The following is a 24412-nucleotide window of genomic DNA, read 5'->3' as shown; positions in this document are numbered from 1 at the left end:
TTATAAATGAGTCAAATTGTCACTCTAACCTAGTTTTATACAAGTGTTGGTGGATGTGGGTGTCACTGGTCTGTGTTCAAGTCATCCCAATTTCTCGAGGTTGATATTTTATAGCTTATTATTACATTATTAATATTATTGTTATTATTTATATTATTATTATTATTATCATGATTATTATTATTATTATTATTATTATGGTAAGGTATTCACTGTATACTATCAGCCTTTTAAGCACCACAACATCATTATAAAGCATTTAGGTCTAATGTCATTTTAACACATCTGAGCAAAACATTTGTGTGAAATTCTATAAATATGCTCAGTGGAAAACAGCATCAGAACATGAAGTTACTACAGAGATAACCTCTGCAAATGCATGCAGTCTTTTACAGCCCAAAAAGACATTTATGATTGCAGATAGCTTGATAGATGCCACTGAATTAGAGCTGACAGACACTGAATATTTGTGCATTTACTATTATGTAACATCGAGTGACACACACACACACACACACATACACACACACGTATGTTGAGTGTGCTACGTATGTGAGCTATTATGTCTGAATTTGTGATCCATATAGAATTTTGGAATGTTTCAATAATTAACTTAAATAATAAGTTTCATGGAAAGGTTTGTCCAGTCACAAAACAGTCTATCACACTTTATATCACTTTTTCTTTTTAACATTGTGAAGGGCTCACATATCTTATTCACATAAGGTATACTGAATCACTGTCTCTGAACCTACCTGTGTATATCTACTTAGAGAGTGGACTAGAGGTCCTCCACAGGCGAACACACAACCTCTAACAATGCCCTAGCAACCACCCAGAAGCTAGATGCTGCCATCTTTGCTGATGGAAGCTCCAATGTAAAGAACTCCAATATAAACACTTTCCAAAATTAAAGAGATCACACAGGTCTGTCTTTATGAATACTTTAATAAAATCAAAATATGAAGCACATACAAAAAATATGTTTTTGAAAGCAAATGTTTTGGATGTTCTAAGTGAGAATCCCAAAAACAAAAAAAAAAAACGTTTAGCTGGTTTTGCTATCTGTTGAAAATGCAACTAAACCATTGTATTTTATCACTTTATATTAAATGGGGGAATAGCCTCCATGGCTGTGAGTGCTGGCAGTGAGCGGGAAACAGCATCCGTGGACGTGGGTACTGGCAGTGGCAGGGGAACAGCCTTCATGGCAGTGAACGCAGGCAGGGACAGAAACAACCTCCATTGTCATGAGCACTGGCAGTGGTAGGACAACAGCCTTCGTGGCATTTAACCCTATGAACCTATAGGAGGACTGTTCTTGTAAATTAGTGCGTAGATGCTTTTATTGATTCAATAAGTTTCACTTTCCAAAAATTAAATAGATCACACAGGTCTGTCTTTATGAATGCTTTAATAAAATCTAAATATGAAGCACATACAAAAAAGGTAAAGAAAGCAAATGTTTTGGATGTTCACAAACACAGAAATGAATGAAGAATGAAAATGCAACTAAACCACTCTATTTTGTGACATTATCTTATTTTTTTATGCTTTCATGTCTGATCACAATTGCAAATGCAATTCACAGCTCCGCCTGCTTTCCATCAGTGCTCTTGAAGCTTAGCTTGTTTGAGTTATTTTGAGCTAATTCAAGCCTCCACAGATCTTTAACCAGAATACCATTTCTTGAGCTGTAAATGTCAGCAAGAGGCGCAGCCATTGGAGAACCCTTGTATTCATTACACTGAGGGCCCTCTAGACTGGGAGCACATTTCACTTCATAGGTAAAAAAGAAGGTGCCATATTTAAAGACACAGGCTTCTGTCACAACTCCACTTCTAAGGTCAAAAGAGCAAGTACCAAGTATATCACTGTTCCAGTAGCTGTCTGCATCATATACTTCGAATGTTAGTTTATTTGCCATGGTGATCTTAATAGGACCAAACACAAATGTTTCAGGCCAATGTGGATTGTCATCATCATCAATAATCTGAGTGCGCTTTTCCTGTGTGCCAAATTTGACTGATACAACACCATCTGTTTGAGAACCAACATCTCCATATAGATCTTTAGCCCAGAGTCTGTAGACTTTCAGGGTTGCAAGTCCTTTTGCAGTTGGACAGCAGTTAGACTTTATAATATCACTACTATCACAAACACAAGCACATCGGTCTCTTGCACTGCATTTCCTGCCAATCTGGCAAGATTCTGAGCAAACCTTCATAAGGGCATTTTCTATTATGTATTCTTCCACAGCTTTCTTAAGTCCTTTCCGGGCAGGGTTTTTACCACTGAGCAAAAAGTGGAGGGGTTTGAGAGAGTAGTGCACTATGTCGGGAATGGTCTTCAAAGACTCAAGCCAGGTTTTAAGGGAATTTGGGTGTGATGAACCAGAAAAAAGCAGATCTTCTCCATTTATGTTCCCTCCAATAATCTCTGTCTGACGTTCGGTAAACATGCTGCTAAACTTTTCATTGCTGCCCATTTTCTTTTTCTTTTCTTGACAAAAATGTGTCTCTGCCTTCACAGTTACTCCGGAGTAAGAACCCGAGGCTTCCACGTCCAAACAGTCTTTCACTGCAGTGTCTGTAAGCCCACTAATTGTTGCCTGACAGGATTTAATGGCTGTTATGGCTTTCATTTTCCCCCCTAACATGACACGTGCAACATAGTGAGTGCCATATGTGTTGATCAGGCTGCGGTAAGTGTTTGGATCGTAAGATGAAGGGAGTGATTTGACTGCTTCAAGAAACTCGTGATGAAGAGGTGGATTTTGAGATAAACCATATCTGCAAAGAAACAGCAAACATGTTTGCATTCAGTGAGATGAAAGAAATCAGAGAGATCCTAATTTACAAATAAAGTTTTTCATTTCATTGCCATTATACATTTATTAGTGAGAAACAAGACCTCAGCTCTCTCACCTGTAAAAGTTACATCCAACTTCATGTTTGGTGAAACTGTATTTGTCTTCTTTTGATTTTGTCATTGCAAATTTTGCTTCCCTGGAATGGGTGCTTCCAACTGCAGCTCCAGCAGCCTTCACATCTAAACCAACTTTCCAGCTGACCGAGAGAGCTGATGATGAATCATTGACCAGTGATTCACTTGATTCAAAGATCTTACTGGAGACTTTCATTGAACACTTTGGTAAAGACCTCCAGAACACAACAGCAGCTGGTAACTTCTGTTTTATTCCCTTCAAGTACGGGTTCTTGCGCAATTTACAAGTGCCATTTCCCAGATCCCATTTTTCTGTGTTGATCACGTAAGAACCTTTTCGCTCCATGGTCACAACATCAAATCCCTCTCCAGCAAGATTGTGTCCTGGAACAAATGGAGCATCTTCACACTCTTTTGATGTGCCTAATTCATCCTCTCCACAAACTGTCAGGAGAAACAAATGGCTTGCCCAGAAAACAATAAGGTGAGCCCGCATCTGCCCCATTGTCTGTAAAATTAAAAAGAGCTATTATGTCAAAGTCATTATTGGTGTCAAATCTGATAAAATAATGATATTATAATATGGTTTATATTTAGAGTTTCACAATTATATTCAGATATCGTTTGAGTCTTACCTTTAAATACAGCCAGATGATTATAAATGAGTCAAATTGTCACTCTAACCTAGTTTTATACAAGTGTTGGTGGATGTGGGTGTCACTGGTCTGTGTTCAAGTCATCCCAATTTCTCGAGGTTGATATTTTATAGCTTATTATTACATTATTAATATTATTGTTATTATTTATATTATTATTATTATTATCATGATTATTATTATTATTATTATTATTATGGTAAGGTATTTACTGTATACTATCAGCCTTTTAAGCACCACAACATCATTATAAAGCATTTAGGTCTAATGTCATTTTAACACATCTGAGCAAAACATTTGTGTGAAATTCTATAAATATGCTCAGTGGAAAACAGCATCAGAACATGAAGTTACTACAGAGATAACCTCTGCAAATGCATGCAGTCTTTTACAGCCCAAAAAGACATTTATGATTGCAGATAGCTTGATAGATGCCACTGAATTAGAGCTGACAGACACTGAATATTTGTGCATTTACTATTATGTAACATCGAGTGACACACACACACACACACACACACACACATACACACACACGTATGTTGAGTGTGCTACGTATGTGAGCTATTATGTCTGAATTTGTGATCCATATAGAATTTTGGAATGTTTCAATAATTAACTTAAATAATAAGGTTCATGGAAAGGTTTGTCCAGTCACAAAAAAATCTATCACACTTTTTATCACTTTTTCTTTTTAACATTGTGAAGGGCTCACATATCTTATTCACATAAGGTATACTGAATCACTGTCTCTGAACCTACCTGTGTATATCTACTTAGAGAGTGGACTAGAGGTCCTCCACAGGCGAACACACAACCTCTAACAATGCCCTAGCAACCACCCAGAAGCTAGATGCTGCCATCTTTGCTGATGGAAGCTCCAATGTAAAGAACTCCAATATAAACTCCATTTTAGAATGCCTATCTACAGGAAATGCTGTTAGAATTTAAATTCTTCAATAAACCTCTATATCAGAACGGCCATCTTAACTATTTATTAGAAGTCCTATCTTAACTCTATAACAGAACTCCTATCTAAACTTTAAAATTGAACCATCCTGGTCTCATGAAATTTATGTGACCATAGCAATGTTTTAGGGGCTTCATTACACATTTCGATAATGCGAATGCATCGCGATGCTCAGTGTCTCTCCAGATTCTACAAATTAGTGGTAATATGCTTGTTTATCTCAAGTATTTTTGGTAAAAACAGTTTAGCATACATATCGTACACCCCGACAGGAAAACTTGAACATCGGTTCCTGCAATTCTGACACCGTTATTAGCGTAATTCCAGAGATCTCTAAACCAACGGGTCCTCCGAACATCCCCACACCGACTGAAGGGCTCTTCAGACGGACACTCAAACAACGCTGCAGGGGGTCACGCAGTGGAATTCCAGCGAGACTAAAGCTAACTCCACATCAACTCGCTCTTCCAAGCCTTTTCCTAGCCAATGTTCGCTCACTGGTGAACAAAATGGATGAACTGCGGCTGCGGATTTCCACACACAGAATGATTATGGACTGCAACATCATGATTTTCACAGAAACTTGGCTTAATAGCGGAATACCCAACAGCGCTATCGAGCTAGCTGGACGCTGCCTCCTCCATGCGGACAGAACAGCTGATGACTGCAGTAAGACCCGAGGTTGAGTTTTGTGCATTTATGTTAACAAAACGTGGTGCACAGACACCACCATCACCGAGAGTCACTGCTCAGCTAACCATGAGTATCTCATGGTTAAGTTTAGACCTTTCTATTTGCCCAGAGAGTTTACATCAACTGTAGTAACAGCAGCCCACATACCACCGCATGCTAATGCTAAGATTGCCATGAAAGAACTGCATTCTGCTATCAGTAAACAACAAAATCTGCATCCTGAGGCAGCCTACTTTGTCGCGTGTGACTTCAACCACTCAAATTTTAAACTAAATTCCATCAAAATTTATCCACAAGAGGAGGAAAGATTTTAGACCAAGGCTGCACAAATATAGCAGCTGCATACAAAGCTGCTCCCCTCCCCCATCTAGGACACTCAGATCACCTCTCTTTGTTTCTACTGCCCAAGTATTTAGCACTCATCAAACATGTGAAACCAACAGTAAGGACAGTTAATCTGTCACTAGCCCAAGCAGCTGTCCCCGCACGCTTTAAAACCACCTCCATTGTGCTGGTACCAAAACACTAAAATGCAACAAGCCTTAATGACTACCGTCCAGTTGCACTCACCCCCATCATTCGAGAGGCTGGTCCTGGTCCATCTCAAGACCTACTTACCACCCTCACTGGACCCCTTCCAATTCACCTACCGTCAGAACAGGAGCACAGAGGATGCCATTTCTATGGCACTTCAATCTGCCCTGTCCCACCTTGACAATAGAAACACCAATGTAAGAATGCTGTTCATTGACTTTAGTTCAGCATTCAACACCATCATCCCCTAAAAACTGATCACCAAACTCAGTGAACTGGGCATCAATACCTCCCTCTGTAACTGGATTCTAAACTTCCTAACCAACAGACCTCAGTCTGTTAGGTTAGATAATCACACCTCCTCAACCATCACCCTAAACACTGGCGTACCGCAGGGATGTGTGCTGAGCCCTCTCCTTTACTCCCTCTTCACCTATGTCTGCACACCTGTACATGGCTCTAACACCATTGTCAGGTTTGCAGACGAAACTAGGGTGATTGGTCTCATCATCAACAACGATGAGACGGCCTACAGGGAGGAGGTCCAGCACCTATCATCGTGGTGCACAACCTGGCTCTCAACACTAAGAAGACCAAAGAGCTCATTGTAAACTTCAGGAAGTCTAAAGCTGGCACACACACACACCCATTCTCATCAACGGGACTGAGGTGGAGCGTGTCACCAGCTTCAAGATTCTGGGCGTCCATATCTCTGAGGACCTCTCTTGGACCCTCAACACCTCTACCCTGATCAAGAAGGCTCACCAGCGTCCAGGGGCATCACTAGGCCCTTTTTAGGGGGGCTTCAGCCCCCCTAAATTTCTGCCCAGCCCCCCTAACAATTTTTTTATTAATTAATATCAGTCCCCTTTAAAAACTCATTTGAAACGGCGGAAAGCTGCGTCAAGTTTCGGCTCCTCCCCTTATCTGAGTCTGCATGGATTCAGCGCGCTTTTCAATCCGCAGGGGTGCAGAGCAGAGCGAACGTCAGAGAGTTCAAGGTGTGTGTGTGTGTGTGTGTGCGCATTTATTGATAGATTGCTATGATATGACATCTGCATCGGTGCAGTTCTTTGTCATAAATGCATTGCAGTTTACATAATGTTTTTTGGAGCAATACAGGACGGTTCGGTTTCTCATACATCCAATACCAATCGCTGCGTTCACCACCTTCCTTCAGCCCTTATTACAGTGTGATAGTTGTTTTTTCTTCCAACAAAAATGAAGCGATTAACACCCATGAAATCATACTTTTAGAAAACGATCATGATTTATTTTAATTTTATTTTTTAATTTAAAACATATTATTGTGTATTTCGGCATTACATTACAATGCAGCCATGCACAGAAATGATTAAAGACACACATCATTGTCTGAAAGCACTAAATGGCACAGAGAGAGAAACATCATGTGGAGTTATTTTGTTTTGTATTATTAAATATAGTTTTGTATTAAGTAATAATGAATCAGGAGTGTATCATGATACATATATTAGAGTAAGAGTAGAGTAAAGGGATTTGTGATTTTTTTAAGTCATTGATTTATAGAAGTGGCAAATTGATAATTCATGTTGTTATTTTTAATAAATAGAAATAAATATAGAACAGATTAAACATATTGCCAATAGACAATTACATTAATACACGTTTTGTCTATATTCTTAATGAATATTAGCTGGTTAGTTAAATGATTTGAAATGAACAAAATTTTCAGGGGGTAACTTGATTTAAAACCAACTGTATTGTTGATTATAAAGGCTAAAAAGCTAAAAAAAAAAAAAAAATAATTTATATTTCATTGTAGATGGATATACAACAATTTTTCTTGTCGTGCAGGAGTAGATCTGCAAATGAGCAACAGTCAGGTGAAAAGAACGTAGACAGCCTCTCACACACAATACCACTGTGTTCCCAAGACTCATTGCAGTCATTGAACCCTAATGTTGTTTTAATTGTCTGCCAATTTCCATGTACATTTCATAAGAAAAAGCAGTGGTATCGTCAAAGGATAAACATGAATGTCCTGACATTATTGACACTCAACAAGAAATTATTAATTGTCTTTCAGTCAACTGAACTGAAATAAACGTTTTGGTTTCTCAGAAAAGTCAGTGCAAAAAGAGAATGAAGTGGAGGCAGAGCAGATTGAAGAAGGCACAACAGAGAAAGGGCAAGATCATGATCCAGGTGAGAAAGTGAACAGAGTTGGTTTGGATAACGTGTCTGGTCAGTTAATAAATACAAATGAAGTTAAGATTTCTATAGTTACCAAAAATTTCTTAAGTTACCAAACTCGTATTTGTACGTGATTGTCACAGTACAGGGACAGAGAGAGCATGAAGAAGAGGAAGACATGTGTCAGGAGAGAGAGGACAGACATACAGAGAAAGAAATGTCAGATGAAGCACATACAGCAGCTGCACCTTTAGATCAGTTTGACTTAGGCGAAAAGGACACAGGTCCAAAACAGGCAACATTACACACTTATCCCCAGGAGAACTTTGGCTTACAAAAAAGATCATTCCAGCCAAACTGGTTTCAAACTTTTGCTTGGCTTGAGTACTCACAGAAGACAGATTCTGCCTACTGCTTTGCTTGCCATGTCTTTGGTAAAAACTTGAAGCATGATGTATTTGTGAGTAGTGGATACAAAAACTGGAAAAAGGCACTCAACGCATTTCACAAACATGAGGGGACTCAGTCACACAAGGATTGTATTGTCTCATGGAAAAGTTACAAGGCTAGTGCATTACAGGGAAATGTTATACAGCAGATTGAAGCAGCAAATGCTGATGAAATTAGACAAAGAAGGGAGTATATGCGACGTGTTGCGGCTGTGACCTGCATGTTGGGGAAGCAAGGGCTACCATTAAGGGGTCATGATGAAACAGCAGAAAGTCATAATAAGGGCAACTTCTTGGAATGCATGGGGCTTTTGCAGAAGTTTGATCCTTTCTTGCAGCATTACACACCTCCATCAAACAGCACCTACCTCTCTCCTGTCAGTCAGAATGAAATGATAGAGTGCTGCTCAAAAGAGGTGACAGCAACTTTGATCAAAGAAATGCATGAGTCAAAAATGTTTGCCATTATGGCAGACGAGGCCAGAGATGGACACACTGAACAGCTAGCAATTTGTGTGAGGTATGTCACTGAGGGAACAGTTAAAGAGAGATTCCTGTCCCTGACAGAGCTGAGAAGTTTCGACGCAAAGTCAATAACAGAAGCATTAGAGAGAAAATTACAAGAAGAAGGAATTGCTCAATTGAAGTGTGTTGCTCAGACATACGATGGAGCAGCAGTTATGAGTGGAGCAGCTGGAGGTGTTCAGTCTCTTTTCAGGGAGAGGTACCCTGAGGCTGTATATGTTCACTGTTATGCCCATGAGTTGAATCTCGTCTTGTGCCACACCTACAGAGGGATTACTGAGGCCGCAGAGTTCTTTAGTCTGCTGGAAAGTCTGTATTCATTTTTCAGTGTTTCCCTGGTCAGCCACCACAAGTTTAAAGAAGCACAAACAAAATTGGGATTGCAACCATGTGAACTGGTGCAGCTGTCCAACACACGGTGGGCGTGCCAGCTTCACTCAGTGAATGCTGTGCTTGAAAATTTGCCTGCCATCATTGATTGCCTCTCTGCCATCAATACAGCTACTGCAGTGGGGTTGAAAACAAAAATTTGCAAATTCTCATTTGTGTATTTGTTGATTCTTTTCAAGGATCTCCTATCTGTAGTGGCAGGCTTGCACAAATATCTCCAAAAAGAGACCATTGACCTTCCCCAAGCAGTTGCATACAAAGATGCTGTGTGTGACTCCTTAAAGCAGAAACGCAGTGATCCCACTGCTGCAGAAATATATGCTAGAGCAAAGGCAGTGTGTGAAGATAATCACATTGTAGTTGAGGAGCAACTTTCTGGCCAGAGACAGAAGAAAAAAAGGATGGAGGATTTTGTTGTTGAAACAACTTATGGTGCACATAGGAGAATCTGCACAGATGCCGAACAAGTCAAAACAAAGTTACTATATCCATGTCTGGATAGAATGATAACTGAACTGGAGAACCGTTTTTCTGCTGTAAATGCCACATTGCTTCAAGGTATTCAAGCATGTAGTCCAGTGTCTGAAAACTTCCTGTCTGAGCCACATTTAGAAGAACTAGCACACCACTACAACATTGATTTGAAGACAGAGGTAGTCATGGTAGCAAGGCACTTTTTGACACGTAAAAAGCAAGCTGGTGCAGCTCCACAGGACATGGTTTTCACTTTATAACCTGCTGGATTCTGAAATGTTTCCGTCACTGAAATCTGTCATCCAGGTTGCCCTCACTGTACCTGTTAGCAGCTGTTCGTGCGAGAGGTGTTTCAGTGCTCTTCGTCGTCTCCGCAACTGGCTAAGGAGAACAATGGGTCAGAGCAGGCTCCATCAACTGGCAGTTATGGCCATCGAGAAAGATGTCGTTGAGCAATTGGACCATGATAAAATAATCAACAGGTTTGCTACTCTTAAGGAGAGAAGACACAGGTTGATGCTCCCAATGAAAGACCAGTAACTGGGCTGCAAAAACTTTGTCCCTGCTTCTCACAGGCTGCTTCATTTTCGCTTGTTTTTCATTCCTTCTGATAGTTAACCACAGCCCCTCTTAATCCATTGTCCAGCCTCATACCTGTGTTGTTTATATTGCTGAAATGGATAGTCAAAGTTTATGACTTTTATGTTATTTTCTGGTTAAAATTTTATTTTATTTTGTCAGAAAAATTCAGTATCTAAGGTTTGTATGTGAGCATAGAAATGCAAACAGTAAAATGTTGTGTTTGTACTGGAAACGTGTGTGCGTGTGTTTGTACAGTGAATAATGAATCAGGAAGTCTTCATTGTAAAAAAAAATCTACATTCCCAACTCAAAATTTTCTAGTGACTGGTCACATCTAAATTTTTAATTTTTTTTACAGTGTTGTATATGGCTCAGTCAGTACTCCTACTCCCATATATGAAATACAGGGAATACAATGGAATAGTGGATTGCAATAAGGTTAGTAGTATACAACCCTACCCTAAAAGTCAAACAATATTTTTTTAATCATACCCTCATTGGGGGCTGAGCCCCCCTAAAATGAAAATCCTAGAATCGCCCCTGTCAGCGTCTCTTCTTTCTGAGGAGACTCAAGAAGGTCCACCTGTCTTCTCAGATCCTGGTGAACTTCTACCGCTGCACCATCGAGAGCATCCTCACCAACTGTGTCACAGTTTGGTATAGCAACTGCTCTGCCCTTGACCGGAAAGCACTGCAGAGGGTGGTGAAAACTGCCCAACACATCACTGGTACCTCACTCCCCTCCATCGAGACAATCCAGGGCAAACATTGCTTGCGCAAGGGGCGCAGAATCATCAAAGACTGTTCATCCCACTCCGTGAGGCGTTTCAGGTCCCGCCACACCCGAACCAACAGTTTCAGAGGAAGCTTCTTTCCTGCGGTTGTCACCCTACTGAACTCTAGCTCTGCATCCTGGTGAAAATTAAAAATGTACATACTGTAATTACACCTATACATAGCCATATTCTACTGCTCTTCATACTATTCATCCTGCACATACACTTATTCTTACTGCTCTTATTATGTTACCACACTGCACATAGCTGTACATACTGTACATATTTGTCTATATGGTTCATACAGAATATACATATTTACTCTGTTTTTCTTATTATATATCCTGCTAATACACTGCATATATTTATATTATTCTTACTACTTTTAATGTCACTGCTACTGCATTGCACATATCTGTACATGTTGTTCATACACTGTTGATATTACATAGCCATATTTATTCTGCTCTTATAACACTGCAATATATTTCTTGTCCTGCCTTTGCTACACCTGTCTACACTTGAATATCACATTGCACATTTCTGCTTTTTTTTTTTGCACTTCTGGTTGGATGCAAACTGCATTTCATTGTCTTTGTACTTGTACCTTGCACAATAAAAATAAAGTTGAATCTAATCTAATCTAATCAAAGTGCCATGACCTTGACATCACCGGCGGGTGCACAGTGGCAAATCAAGCACAGCGATTACCGGGGTCTGTGTGTACTGGCAGTTACCAGTGAAACAGCCTCCATGTACATGAGTACTGGCCATGATGGGAAAATAGCCTCCATGGACGTGGGCACTTATTTTTGTTTATTTTGTATATTTATTCTGCCCACTTTGCGCGAATGTCATTATTCACTGTTGTGTTGCGTTATGTTTATCCTGTCTTCCGTTTTACCTGGACTACACTTCCCAAAATGCATTGCCCTCATCTCTGTCAGCTGTTCCCAATTGTTCTCACCTGTGTTCAATTCCATAGTCCTTGTGTATATAATGCCCTGATTTCTGTTCAGTCTTTGTCAGTTGTTGTGTTTTGATCCTGTTTCATGTACATTTATTATAGTACCCAGTTCCTAGTCTTGCCATTTTCCAGTAGTTACCCTGTTTTGTACTTTGTCTATTTTTCTATTAAATTCAAGCTGAATTTAGATTCTGCACTCATGACTTCCTTCAAACGTTACAGAACAATTGACCAAATGGATCTAGTAGCTATGTTCAATCCCTGTAATGGATCAGACTCTTAGCTTACATGTGGAGGGATTTTCCGGAGTCATGAGACTACATTTGGGAGGAATATGTGAGTTTAACACTAGACACTCTGGGTTCAGAGGATCCTACTCTCCCTACCCTGAATCCAGTTTCCAAGCCTCCCACGCCAGGTCACAGCCAAATCTGAGTCTGCTCCACGCCATGTCTCAACCACGTCTGAATCTGCTCCACGTCATGTCACATACAAATCTGAGTCTGCTCCACACCATGTCACAGCCAAGCCTTCCATGGCTCCTTGCACCAAGCCTTCCGCGACCCCTGTCTCGAAGCCTTCCACGGCCCGTCTCCAAGTTGAATGATCTGCCACTGATGTCGGTGCGTAGGGCCATGTAGACCCTACCTCACAAAATGTGAGTGCCCATGCCTGCCACAGCCAACGAGCCAGCACCCACACCTTCCATTGCAAATGATCCAGCACCCACACCTGCCACGGCCAACGAGCCAACGTCCACGCCTGCTATGGCAAACAACCAACACCCACACCTGCAACAGTCAATGAGCCAATGCCCACGCCTGCTATGGACAACGAGCTGGAAGCCTCATCCCAGAGCCTATGTTGCCAGCCTCGTCCATCTCAGAGCCTATGTTGCCTGCCAATGATCCAAGATGGCAGCGCGGTAGCATGCAGCGGCCACTCTGGATCCAAAATGGTGCTATTTTTGTCACTTAGCCCGACTTTTACTGCACATGAACATTGGAAAAACCGGTCTTCGTGTCTACCATGGCCAGACACTGCTAAAATATAAGATTCATGCAAAAACCAAGCTGTATGATGATCTGCAGGAGAAGCTACGCAAATTCGGCCTGCTTAGACCAGGCATCCAGTCCTCGGCATGAACGGGGGAGGGGACATCGTAAGTGGTGTGTGAGGAAATGAAAGCGCGGCAAGAGGGCGGGGGTCCATGCTAGGCTAAAAACAAACCCTAGCGGGCCAGATCTCCCGTCTATCCTGCTCTCAAATTTTTGCTCACTGGAAAATAAACTGGACTACATCCAACTCCAACAGACTACGCAGCGTGAGCTTAGAGACTGCTGCATCTTTGTTTTCATGGAGACGTGGCTCAGCGACAGAGTTCTGGACGCCGCCATTCAGCTAGATGGGCTCGCCTCATTTCGTGCCGACAGAAATGCAGCTCTGTGAAGTAAGACTCGCGGTTGTGGCTTGTGTGTTTACATCAACACGGAATGGTGCAATAACTCTATGCTAGTCTCTATTTTCTGCTCAATTCAGTGGAAAAACAGTGGAATTCACAACTGTTGTTATAACCAGAGTTTACATTCCCCCCAGCGCTAACGCTAAGGAAGCACTCTGTGAGCTGTAAGGGGCTATTATTTAACTACAGAACGCTCACCCTGATGGACTGTTTATTGTTGCTGGAGATTTCAACCATGCAAATCTCAGACAGTGCTCCCTAAATTCCATCAGTATGTGGACTTTGCAACGAGAGGGGCAAACACGCTTGATCTTGTTTACACAAACATCCCAGGCGCATACCGGGCGGATCCCCGCCCCCACCTTGGCTACTCAGACCACATCTCAGTTATGCTAATTCCAGCATACAGACCGCTTGTCAGATGCAAAAAAAAAATGCTCCAGAACAGGTGAAAACCTGGCCAGCAGGAGCCATCTCAGCTCTTCAGGACTGTTTTGAGTGTACTGACTGTCACATGTTCAGGGAGGCTGCAACATATGGCGGCTCTACCAACTTGGAGGAATAAACAGCATCAGTGACCAGCTACATCAGCAAGTGTATTGATGATGTCACCTTCTCCAAGACCATCACCAAATGCTCCAACCAGAAGCCGTGGATGACTGCTGAGGTGCATGCGCTGCTGAGGACCCGAGACTCCACCTTCAGAGCAGGTGACAAGGCTGCCCTAAGAACAGCGAGGGCCAAACTGTCCCGGGCCATCAGATAGGCAAAGCGTCTAACAACATGTCTCCTGAATGTGGACAAAACAAAAGAGATGGTTGTTGACTTTAGGAGAGCACAGAGTGACTGCTCTCTGCTGAACATCGATGGCTCCTCTGTGGAGATTGTCAGGAGCACCAAATTCCTTGGTGTTCACCTGACGGAGAACCTCACCTGGTCCCTCAACACTAGCTCTATTGCCAAGAAAGCCCAGCAGCATCTCTACTTTCTTCGAAGGCTGAGGAAAGCACATCTCCCAACCCCCATCCTCACTACATTCTATAGAGGGACTATTGAGAGCTACCTGAGCAGCTGCTTCACTACCTGGTTTGGGACTTGCACTGTTTCGGACCGCTAAGCCCTGCAGAGGATAGTGAGGACAGCTGAGAAGATCATCAGGGTCTCTCTTCCCTCCATCAAAGACATTTACAAAAAACACTACATCCGCAAAGAAACCAGCATTGTGGATGACCCCACACACCCCTCACACAAACTCTTCACCCTCCTGCCATCTGGCAAGACGTACTGAAGCATTCGGGCCCTCACAGCCAGACTGTGTAACAGCTTCTTCCCTCAAGCCATCAGACTCCTCAATACTCAGAGACTGGACTGACACGCACACACGTGTCCTGAGTTGCCTTTATTGTCACTTTATACCTGGCTGCTATCTCAATAACTGCTATGTCCATAGAACACTATCTCATAGTATGTTTTGTTTACATTTAGCATTTTTAGAAACTGTCATCACTAGGCCTATTGTCCTGTTAATTTTTAGTAATTTATTGTACTGTCCCATACTTTTTGCACACATTTGCATGTGCACTTTATATAGGTATGATATATGTAGTCTCATGTGGTTCTGTGTAAGTCCTATGTTGTTTTATAAAGCACCATGGTCCTGGAGGAACGTTGTCTCATTTCACTGTGTACTGCACTAACTGTATATGGTTGAATGACAATAAAAAGCACTTGACTTGACTTGACTCGTCTGTAACAGAGCCTGCGTTGCCCGCCTTGTCTGTCCCAGAGCCAGCATTGCCACCTTCAGCCGTCCAGAGGAGGAGAAGAAAGTCTTCTGTTCCCAAGTCTCTTCCCGTGTACACGACCACAGAGGTCGATGTAATAATGTAATAATTTTGTCATATTGTAATAATTTTCAAAACATATCAATAATTTCCAAGTGTTCTATATAGCACCAAAAATGGTTCTGCTGGACAGTTTCCAGTTGTGGCGCCTGAGGAGTAAACGTGTGCGGGGCTCGCTCCCAAATACTTTTCATTTACCTCATATAAACCTCAGCATTTTTTGTTTACATTTGACAGCATATGTTCGTTAATTGTTTCGCGACCTTAACTGCTTTTGAAATGTCAAAGGGGAAGGGCAAACAGGGTGATCAAGACAGAGATGGTGCTTCTATGCCTGGTGCTAGCATTACGCTAGCCAAGATCAGTGCTTTACACGCCGATCTTACAGCCTCTATTGCCGCGGACTTCAAAGCATCTTTCGAAAGCTTGTCAACCAAGCTAGATAACGTTCAATTCACGGTGACAGATCATGATCTTCGCTTCGGTAATCTCGAGTCCAGAACTATCGAGGCTACATGTTTGAGGCTCCAGAAGGATAATGAGTGGCTGAAGGCTAAAGTCTCGGACCTCGAGAGCTGCAGCCGGCGCCAGAATATTCGAATTTTGGGCTTTCCTGAGTCGATCGAGGGACCACGTCCGACGACCTTTTTTTTCTCAGCTTCTGGTCGATGTCCTCGGATCTCAGGTGTTAACTTCTTGCTTTTGTTTATGATGAGTAACAGGACTGCTCCCCATGGTACACTGAAATTCACCAGTTGGAACGTTAAAGGACTCAATTCTGTAGTGAAGCGAAGTTCTTAATGATTTGAAACATTTGAATACTAGCATCGCCTTTATTCAGGAAACTCACCTCAGGCCTGCAGACCATCTAAAAATGAGAAAGGGCTGGGTAGGCCAGCTCTACCGTTCTGGCTTCCCTAGTAAGTCCCGGCGTGTAGCTATTCTCATCCATAAATCAATTCCTTTTTCAGTTTCTGAGGTCATCTCAGACCCAAATGGAAAATGTATTATTCTTAGAGGACAGATCAATGAGGTTCGCTTTATTTTGGCAAACATATATGGCCTATATCAATTGGGATGACAAGTTAAAAAAAAAATATTTTTTTTTCCCTCCCTGATCTACATTCCAGCCAACTAATTCTGGGTGGGGATTTGAACTGCTGTTTAGACCCTCTTCTATACCGTTCCTCCTCTAGGCCTTGTGTACAGTCTAAATCTGGTAGGATTATTTAGCTTTTTATGGAGCAATATGCCGTTTCAGAAGTTTGGAGTTTTTTCAATCCTAACACAAAACAATTATCTTTCTTTTCCCCTGTTCATCGCTCTTTCTCTTGTATTGACTACTTTCTGGTTGATAATAAACTGCTTTCATTGGTCAGTTCATGTATTTATAACACTATTGTAATTTCAATTATTGCTAATTTATCTAGTGCTTTGGCAGACCTTCAGTCCATCTGTGCTAGCTCAACACAAGTAGACCACTTCACTAAGTTTCTCATGACAAAAGCAGAGTTTGATCTGCTAGCTACGAATGAAGCAAGTGAAGCGCTGCATAAGACTCGTTGTAATTATTATGAATTCAGCGATAAATCGATAAATCAAATTACTTGCTCACCAGTTGTGGCAGTCTGCTGCCTCACACCTTATTACTCAAATTTCCATTGCCACTGGGTCTTCAGTTAATCCTCTGTCTATTATTGACCAATTAAGAGACTTGTATATCTCTTTATATACCTCTGAGAGCATTACTGAAGAGGCTCAATTTGACAATTTTTTCAGCTCTCCAAATGTGCCTTGCAATGATTCTGATATCTCCTCTAATTTGATAGCTCCTCTTACGCTGGATGAAGTTAAGGCTGCTCTTAGTCTGATGCAGAATGGTAAATCTCCAGGGCCTGATGGCTTTGCGGTATAATTCTTTAAGACTTTTCCGATAAATTATCACCTCTTTTGCTAAACATGTTTAATGAGTCTTACAGTTCAGGTATTGAATGATTGATATATTAATCTCTGCGCCAGGCTACTATTTCCCTTATTCTCAAGAAAGATAAAGACCCTTCTCAATGCAGTAATTATCGCCCCATCTCCTTACTTTGTACAGATGTGAAATTATTGGCTAAGATTCTGGCAAGACGTTTGGAGCTGGTTCTTCCAACCATAATTTCACCAGTCCAGACAGGGTTTATTAAAAATAGACACTCTTGTCACAATATTAGACTCCTCTTGAATATCCTCTATGCTTCATCTTCCATGGATGCTGAGAAGGCTTTTGATCGAGTGGGGGTATTTATTCTTCACACTGAGGAGATTTGGTTTTCCCGACCAGTTTATTGCTTGGATTAAGCTTCTATACACGTCCCCAATGGCCTGTGTATGAACAAATAATAAGTATTTCTCCCTTGGTCGTGGGACTAGACAGGGCTGCCCACTCTCTGCTGTTATTTGCATTAGACATTGAGCCGTCGGCGGTTGCTCTCAGATCCAGCGCAATGGCTGGCATACAAAGGGGAGGGTGGGAGCATAAATTGTCTTTATATGCGGATGATCTTTTGTTATATGTGTCGGACGCTGGCACCTCCATCCCCTTGGTGATGGACCTCCTGGCAGAGTTTGGTCTAATTTCAGGCTACAAGATAAATTTGACTAAAAGTGAATTAATGCCCATCAATAAGGCAGCCTTGGAATACCCATTAGCATCTCTGCCTTTCAGATCTGCTTTACAGAGTCTTAGGTATTTAGGCATAACTGTGACAAAAAGTTTTTCAGACTTATTTGACCACAACTTTTTTCAATGTATTCTTATTTTTATTCTAAAGTCCTTCTTTGTTACACTTGACAGATCTATTTTGAATTTTCTTTGGAATAAAAAGACTCTTCCTAATTTTCTGATATATTATTGGGCAGCAAATTTACGCTCTACTTTATATTGGTTTGATTCAAGCAACTTAGTTGATCCCCCATCCTGGTTGTACATTGAGAACAAGTCCTCCTCCCTGGCTTCCCTTCTATGTCTCCCACATACATGGTCTCTGATGAAATATTCAAATAACATAATTGTAAAAGACAATCTTTTTCAATTTTTGCACCATTTTGGTCTTCATATCACTCCTTTGTTATCCCCATTACTCATTAACCCTCTATTCCACCCTTCCATTTTGGACAGTGCTTATGCCTCTTGGAGGGATCTTGGATTGGTTTATATTGCTGACCTCTACATTTATAGTGATTTTGCCTCTTTTGATCAGTTGTCCTCTAAGTTTAATATTCCTAGAAGCCATTTTTTCAGATATCTACAAATTCAAGACTTTGTGCATAAAAAAATTACCAACTTTCCTAATGTGCCTCTCCCTTCAGATTTGGACTCCATTCTGTGTGTTAAAGTGTCAATCTCTAAATTAGTGAATATAATTATTAATTAGCAATTTTCATCTTTTGACAACCTATGCATCGTTTGGTCCCAAGACATTGGTACTGACTTTAATGAGGAGACATGGAAAGTAATTTTGTACAGGGTGTATTCCTCCTCCCTCTGCGCACATCACAGGCTCATACAGTGCAAGTTGGTTCATAGAGCACACTGGTCTAAGAGGTTAGTTCTATTGACCCTGAGTGTGACAGGTGTCATTCTGGTTCAGCCACTCTAATCCATATGTTTTGGACCTGCCCTGCCCTGTCTACCCTTGGTGGATATCCCACCCTGTCCAATTACGGGTTTGTTTGGGGTTCTCCCACCTGACCACCCTTTGCCGTCTCACTTCTCAGATTTTGTAGCTTTTTCAACTCTTTTGGCAAGACGTCGAATTCTATTGAATTGGAAGTGTCCTCACCCCCTCTCACATTCGCTGGGTAAGAGATGTTCTCTATTTTATGAAATTAGAGAAAATTAGATACGCTCTTCGCCAACCTAGCACTATTTCTGTCAAACTCTGGCAGCCCCTTCTTGCACATGTCCAAACTCTCCAACTTGACTCTGCTGTTTGTGTTTGATTTGCTCCGTCCCAATATATTGTAGGATTGCAATTTATAATTTATAATTTTTTATTTATATATGCATATATATATATATATATATATATATATATATATATATATATATATATATATATATATATATATATATATATGTTTTTTTTTTTCCTTCAGTGTATTTGTTCATTGTTGCTTATTATTGTAGTGTCTTTTTTGTGTTTGTTTGTTGTCTCTGTAATGTATCTTAAAATGTATAAATAAATAATAATAACAAAATAAATAAACAAAATGGTTCTGCTTTTACAAGCCAAAGAACCGTTATTTGGTACTATATACCAAATATATATACTATATATCTATATACTATTGATGGGGAAAAGTGTTACGACCAGGCATATCTCTTGATGCGCACATTGGCCCTGATGATTTACTAAAGATTAAGCACAAAAAAAGGTCTTCTGAGGATTGCATGTTTCAGATGTGTAAAATAGCATGTTTCAGATGTGTAGTAATAGCAATTTATTGTGTGTTTCCTCTAAAAGAATATACAATTTAAAGGTGCGCCTACAAATGTGCAAAATAAAGGTGATTTATCAAGCTTAAAAGTCATTTCAGACTTTGAAAATACAAGAGCAAATTAATATGACTGAAAGGCAGGTATACATTTAATTCATGCTGTGCATAATGCTGTCTTTGTCTGACAAAACAGAAACCTGCTCTGCATCCAAAATCGCGTACCTCTCAGCTGATAAAACATTGGGTATGACTGCAAGAAGTACGAATAGATTCTGGACATACTTCTGGGGACATTGGTGTTGACCTGTGACCTGTATATATGATGTGATAACAAACACGAAAATAACCTAAAAGCACAATGTAAGCACAAGGGACAAATTTCTTGGAATATATATCACTAACAGTTGAGAAGAGCCTTCTGACTCATGGTACACTGCCATTCATTTAATTTAATCTATTTAAACTTGAAATTTCCACAGCTCCCCAGAGATTATTGGATTGTAAAGTGTCCATTCACTTCGGAATCCCTCCAGAAATAGTAGGTCATGGGGGTATATTGAGAAAACATACACTCCAAAAAACGTTGGGTTATTTATTTTACCCAATAGCTGGGTTAAACATATTGTTGGGTTATTCCTAACATTTATTGGGTTGTTTCGATAATAACGCACACAGTTGGGTTAAAACTGGTCTCGCGAGGACATTTTAAATTTCAAGGTCGACCAGTGCCACTGCCAACAAAAGATACAGATGTAAGTTAATAATATTACGTTATATGAAAGATTTTCGTTTTCTTTATCAACATTCAATAATAGCTGATTAATTAAATAATTAAATAATTTCCCCTTAATTTTGGGTCTGCTGTATTGCGGCTCACTTGGCTACCGACATAACATTTGCTATTTTAAACTATAGAAACTATTCATTGTGATGCTCCCCCTCACTTTCTCTATTTGTCCCGACACTTTTTTTGGAAATCATACATAATATTTCATGTATTTGGCCGACACACAAAGAAATTGTTAGATGCTTCGGCATTAAGACTCATTATCCGGTATTGCAGACATGGCAGTTTTTCATCAACTGAAAGAAAATTATATTGTAATTTTTACAGTGTAACATTAAAGTACTTCAAAGTGGAAATTTGAAACATTTTATCTAGAAAGCTATATCTGCAAGGCACTAAATTATATAATACACAAATTGGACTCAACAAGCTATTACACCAGGGATCGGCAACCTTTTTTACATGGAGTGACATTTTTTATTTTCCTAGTCAATGGCTGTGCCGATGTAGGATTAATAGTGGTGTTTTCCTTATTATATGACGTGTTGTTCTGAAAGCAAAAAGAAACAAATGAAACAAATGAATGTAGGCTGTCATCCGCGAAGTCTGACCGAAGTAAAGCGGGCGCATCTACTCAGGCGTTTAATCGAAAGAGAAGTGCTGCTGGCTTGTGATGTGCGAATCTCATCACACTTTATTAGTGTTTAGCTTCCCATTCAGCTGATGAAATCACACTGCGTAATAATAAGGAAGGATTTACATCAAGATGTAGACTGGAATGCAGGTGCGGAATTTATATAAATATAGTCTACTCCTCTCTCGCCGTTAATGGTGTGCCAATGATTACCCCTCTGCATGCCAATGCTGGCACGTGTGCCATAGGTTGCCGACCCCTGGTGGTGGTGGCGGCGTAGTGGACTAAAGCACATAACTGGTAATCAGAATGTCACTGGTTCGATCCCCACAGCCACCACCATTGTGCCCTTGACCAAGACACTTAACTCCAGGTTGCTCCGGAGGGATTGTCCCTGTAATAAGTGCACTGTAAGTCATTTTGGATAAATGCATCTGCCAAATGCATAAATATAATGTAAATGTAATTAACGACGGTTATGACTTTTTTCACATCGTGACATTTATCAATTTTATTTTTGACTTTTTAATGCCAAAAGTAGCAACATTTTGATGGTGTTCTTTTACCATTGCAGGAAGGTGCTTGGCTCTTTTTGGGATCGTCTCGTTAATGAAGCCCATTGCTTGAAATTGAAATGACAAGTTGTTAATTCACTTTATATGAACTATATTTTTTAAATGGGATGTGATGATTCATATGTGAGGGAAACACTTCAGAAGTGGAACTGTTACAAACCCTTTTAAGGCTCGGGGAATTGGGGTGCAACATTTAAAAAAGAAAAACACTGTGCATGTCCTGGGAAGCAATCACACCAACGAGTTTCAAATAAGGTAAAGTATCAATATTTATTATGAAGAATAATAGGAGAACACATATACATAATAAGTATTTAAATAAGTTTACAAAAGATATACAACATAACTATAAAAAAAAACTATAAATCACCCAAGGAAATGGGGAAAATGAAAAGAACTTGGACCGTGCCAAATCAAATAAATAAATAAAACAATAACCAATCTTACTAAAAGAAAATAAACACTCCTAATCTAACCAAACAATTAAACTTCACAGAAAAGCATATCAGAAGAGAAGTTATCTATAGCGCCCTAAATAACCTACTCTCACTATAACCAAAAATACAAGGGATGGCACGCGTCACTAACCTAGTGTTCTAACACAATTGAAACCTCAGTGTGGCACATGTATATCACGTGATATATTACCTGTCCTTTTCCTTTTTTCACGTTTAATAACATCAGTTTACAACCAGATAATTTAACACGATTACAACAAACGCACATGCAGGCATCAAACAAAGAAAGAATCCTCCCGCTTTCCACGCAGGTGCTCTCTTTTATACTCTCATAGCCCGCCCTCATTGGTGGAAACACGCAATGTCGTCAACATGCGTCTCCAAGATTGACAGATGAATGGGCCAATTAAATACCATGCCTGCCTGCTGAAAACGAAAGTAAATGGTGAGAGACAGAGAGAGAGAGAGAGAGAGAGAGAGAGAGAGAGAGAACAAAAACAAACATACTCCAAAACACAAGTCACACTTATCACATGGGATGTAACAGGAACCTTGAAACATTCATTTCTAAAAAAAAGCTCCAGGCCATGTCACCGCCACGCCAGAGTCAGCTCCATGCCATGTCACAGCCAAGCTTCAATCTGCTCCACGCCATGTTTCAGTCGAACCCCAGACTGCTCCTCTGGTCACCGGTCCAGGCCCGCCTCTGCTCAACGGTCCAGGCCCACCTCTGCGCCACAGTCCACAGTCCCCCACCCCCCCGGACTCCGCCTTGATCCCATTCCCCACGCCCTATCTCGCCATGCCCCACGCCTCAAGACACGTCTTGTCATGTTTATTCTGTTTTTTTTTCATGTGATGGGGCATCTGGAGCCACCCCTTAGAGGAGGGGATATGTCATGTTTATTCTTTTGGTTCCTGTTTTTCATGTCTTTTATTTTGAAACATTAGTCCTGTTCATGTCTTCAGGTCCTTCATTTTAAACTTCCTTGTCTAGTCATGTGATTATCCTGTTCCCACCATGTTTCATGTGTTTTTTTGTCATTCGTTTATTAGTCTTGTCTTGTTATATTGTTTTCAGTCTTGTATTTTCATTGGTGGTCTTGTTAACTTGTTACCCACATCAATGTATTTTAGCCCTCATGTTTGCCATTGTCCTTTGTGGAGTATTGTTAATGTAACTTTGTTGTAGTTTTGTTTAAGTCAAGCCAAGCCAAGTCCAGATTTAGTCAAGTCATGTTTTGTTTTTTGTTTCTAGTTAGGGTATTTGGATCTCACTTTTGTTTAATAAACTGCACTTGGGTTTGTCACTCCATCGTCTTTGTCCTTGCCAGCAACGTTACACCATTGCCTACTTATTTATTTCTTATTTATTTGTGGTGGTTCTTGTAAATTGAAACATGATTATAAGTAACTTAATGATGAAAAGGAAGTAAATTGATAACAAAATTGCAACCATTTACTTAATTAATGAAAATGTTTGCAACTTTTAATTTTATGGAAATAAAGCATTTTCAAGATATTTGTAACTTGTGCATTATGATTTATTTACAAAGCAATAATAATAATAATAATGTCACCAATAATAATAGTACTAATAATACTAGGATGGTTAAAGCAACATTTTGACATGTATACGGTTTCTGAACCTTATCAGGGCCCTCGGTGCTTGGAAGGCATGTGCATTAATCTGATAGTAATCCGATCAGTTCGGTTGATTAATCAAAATGACTGAATTTGCTGCAGTTTTCTGAAAAAATTTGATGCCATTTGCAACATTTTTTTTAAATGTATTTTGTTTGTTTGTTTTTGCAGTAAAAACAAAAAAAACATCATAGTAAAGTTGTTTAATTTGCATTCGCAGGAGCAGGAAACTGTACCGACACCTTATAAAAGCTGTCGGGACGTAAGAAAATCTACTGGTGATGTGACATGAATTACGCATCATGCGTAACTGCCTACTTCAAGCACTGGTTTATATAACTATAGTCAACAACTAACAGGTATGAATTGTTTGGAACAATTATCTT

The 24412-nt window shown here is 40.3% G+C and overlaps 1 protein-coding gene across 1 annotated transcript; it reads right to left on the bottom strand.

Moving 5' to 3' along the window:
• Window positions 1-1406: 1406 nt before the first annotated feature.
• Window positions 1407-3639, bottom strand: LOC127619526 (perforin-1-like). Its single transcript, XM_052092369.1, has 3 exons — window positions 3582-3639; window positions 2928-3454; window positions 1407-2792 (listed from the first exon to the last, which is right to left on the bottom strand). Exons 2-3 carry the CDS (start codon window positions 3449-3451, stop codon window positions 1586-1588), a joined length of 1731 nt encoding a protein of 576 aa, XP_051948329.1. The 5' UTR covers window positions 3452-3454; window positions 3582-3639; the 3' UTR covers window positions 1407-1585.
• Window positions 3640-24412: the final 20773 nt, after the last annotated feature.

This window comes from Xyrauchen texanus, chromosome 26, assembly GCF_025860055.1.
Source record: "Xyrauchen texanus isolate HMW12.3.18 chromosome 26, RBS_HiC_50CHRs, whole genome shotgun sequence".
Lineage (NCBI taxonomy): Eukaryota > Metazoa > Chordata > Actinopteri > Cypriniformes > Catostomidae > Xyrauchen > Xyrauchen texanus.
The sequence above is the reverse complement of the archived record's forward strand: the minus strand, read 5'-3'. Positions and strand labels throughout refer to the sequence as shown.